Source organism: Sinocyclocheilus anshuiensis, unplaced genomic scaffold (assembly GCF_001515605.1).
Source record: "Sinocyclocheilus anshuiensis isolate Anshui unplaced genomic scaffold, SAMN03320099.WGS_v1.1 scaffold226, whole genome shotgun sequence".
NCBI lineage: Eukaryota > Metazoa > Chordata > Actinopteri > Cypriniformes > Cyprinidae > Sinocyclocheilus > Sinocyclocheilus anshuiensis.
This window is the reverse complement of record NW_015544137.1, coordinates 128,206-131,025: the sequence shown is the minus strand read 5'-3', so window position 1 is coordinate 131,025 and position 2,820 is coordinate 128,206. Positions and strand designations below refer to the sequence as shown.

Below are 2,820 nucleotides of genomic sequence, written 5' to 3'. Positions count from 1 at the left end.
CAGGGTTGTTGTGTTGGGTGGTGGGGGGGGGGTTCAGTAACTCCTAATTGTAACGTTTTTTTTAATTGAGGTGCAATGCCAAATCTGTACCCAAAGTTTCTTCATATATATGAAACCTGCCTTATATTGTTGTTCTTTTGACTGTATAACTGTATGTATTGCAGGATGTGATGGTGGTAGGTGAACCCACTCTGATGGGCGGGGAGTTTGGCGATGAGGACGAGCGTCTGATCACGCGACTAGAAAACACACAATATGACGCCAACAATGGCCTGGATGATGACGATGACTTCACGAGCTCGCCGGCGCTCGGCAACAACGGTCCCTGGAACAGCAAGCCACCCACAGGACAAGACAGCAAGCCAGAGAGTACGGCCTCACAGCCCTCTCAGTAGGAGACAACACGTGCATTGCCCCATCTTTCTCTCTGACCTCACTTTTTACCCTCCATGATGTAAATCCCATGTGATGGTGTCAATGATGTCATCCATTTTCACCAGAAACTGATGGTTCCACTTCTTAATTTGGGTAACGTTTAAGAACTTCACAGACCAAACTTTGGCAGCAATATTTGCTCACTGGATTTTTTTGAAATCATCTAGCTAGGCTACAAAGCAGCCCAAGAAATGTGACACTTGGAGGAGCTCGACTTTATCAAGGCTGAATGAGCAATCTGAATTAACAGAGACCTGAATTTGGGACAACTTTAGTCCAATAATCAATGTAAAAAATGTACCAGTCTTGCAGTTCATCACACATCTCCATAGTGACTCCAGCTGGCAACCACACTCGACATCAACCAATCGCTGAAGAGACGGTCATGTTGGCTTTCTTCTCACTGGAGACTGGAACTGCAGAGGCATCCACTGAGACCAATCCCTGAACATTTGCATTTTTATTGGAAATTCGTTTGGCTATTGTCTTTTCCCCTCTGCTTTCAATTAAAAGTGAACCGCCTTGCTTTCCTTCAACACAACAGACTGTATTAACAAAGATAGCTTGCATTGAAAGAAAAAACATCACCAGTTGCCATTTAAAGATTGTACTTTAATTAAAAAAATCCTATTTGATTTCAGAGTTGATGTGTTTTTTTATTCATTTGTGATTATTCAATATTCTCCTTGTACTGTACCATCGAGATTAGGAGTTTCTTGATTGACAGGCAGGCACATATGAGAAGCATATTTGTCCATCTTTCACCTATCTCCCTGTATTGACTTATTTTCATAATAGAATATGATATGTTTCTGCATGACATTTCAAAATTGGTAACATGTTTATTTCCAGACTTTTGAGGTCATGTTGGACTTTGGTTATCATTTTGGAAGCACAGTAACCAGGGTTGTGACAATAAAAATGCATTCTGCTTCATCTGATGTCACTGAAGTCATCAGACCTTGATGTAAACGGCAGCTGTTTTGACATTTACTTCTTGTTTGACCTTTTTTTTTTATCTGAATAATGGATTTCATACTCGGGAAGTAACACCATACTGAGAAATGAGTACATTACCTTACTGTAAATTCAGCCACAAATTTACTGTTCGTTAACTTTGTATGAGTTTAAATAACATTCATTATGTCTAGCTTCAGACTACTTTAAACAGGAAAACAGCCTTTTTATTTAAAAATCATCATTCAAAATAAATGGAATGCCCTTCTATCAAATTATGTGTTCAGTTTTATACAGCTTTAGGTAATTTCTGTAGCTAGAGTTTGTTTTCATTTTTTCATATAGCCTACTGTACATTTGGAAACGTTTCTTAAAGTCCCTTTAAGAGTTGCAGTGTGCTTTATTGAAGAGTACAGGGATGATGATGATAATGATGATGATAAACAGTCAAATTTTTTTTTTAATTAATCAGTTTCTTTGTTCCTGTATTTTGTCATTACAAAACATATTTCCTGAATATTATCACAAAGACTTAAGATATTTCCAAAACCAACAAAATTACAAGACAATATCAGCCACCCACTGTTTAAACCTTGTATTATTGAAACTCTGCACAGATTGTAAAATATTTAGCAGAGCTGTTTTGTGTGTCATATCCAAAGTCTTGTATGTATGCGTTGCCATTTTGTGTGCCAATAAATTGTGCTTACAAAACCTTTGGCCGCAATATTTCTGCCCCCGCTTACTCAGGTTTTATTTTGCACAACATTTCCATCATGTTTTCTATATTGCTCTGACCTGATTTAAGGAAGACCGGTGCAGATCTCTCACCGATCTATCAACTTTACCAACTTTACTGCCATTACAATGCCGTTTTGACAGCATCCAGGTAAATCAACCGCACTTCATCTTGTTCCTCTTAAAACGTAAAAGTCTCAATGGCACCACCCCTGTGTTCGATATTAAATATACAAGACGAGTTTCTTGCCTGTGTTTTGTATATTTATAAATGCGCTATATATATATATATATATATATATAATGTACATGTATAGATGTATATAATTTCAACGTATGCCTTTTTAAATATTAAATTAAAATTATTAGTATATTTCAATTAAAATATATACATTTATTTTGTAAAAAGAAAACTATTTATGGTTCAATATTTATAAATTATTTATGTACTATAATTTCTACTATAACCTCTATTATATTTATATATATGGCTTATGCTATTTTATCGCGACAGTGTACTGTTTATCAATATCACGTGCGTGATGTGATGACGCCACAGCGAAGATGGCGGATTCGCTGTGTGGTGAGGTGTCAGACGAAAAAGATCCCGAAAATGACGATCACAAAGGGGTAAAATGTTCATGGGCTGCTGCAGCCATATCGAGGAAGACAGACGTCTCTGTGGCTGCG

The 2,820-nt window shown here is 37.1% G+C and overlaps 2 protein-coding genes across 4 annotated transcripts in view; both read left to right on the top strand.

The window, feature by feature from the left end:
* The window catches only part of LOC107694979 (LIM domain-binding protein 2-like), a 54,229-nt gene extending 52,747 nt beyond the window's left edge, over positions 1-1,482 (top strand). For all 3 annotated transcript variants that reach the window (XM_016494732.1, XM_016494731.1, XM_016494730.1), the window contains one exon: positions 165-1,482. In XM_016494732.1, the coding sequence (XP_016350218.1) occupies positions 165-395 (231 nt within the window). In that variant the 3' untranslated portion in view covers positions 396-1,482. The remainder of the gene's footprint in view (positions 1-164) is intronic.
* Positions 1,483-2,681: 1,199 nt separating this feature from the next.
* LOC107694978 (transmembrane anterior posterior transformation protein 1 homolog) overlaps positions 2,682-2,820 on the top strand; it is a 23,264-nt gene continuing 23,125 nt past the window's right edge. Inside the window, exon 1 of the mRNA XM_016494729.1 lies at positions 2,682-2,820. This exon is cut by the window's right edge and continues 55 nt beyond it. Within this exon, the coding sequence (XP_016350215.1) occupies positions 2,695-2,820 (126 nt within the window). The 5' untranslated portion in view covers positions 2,682-2,694.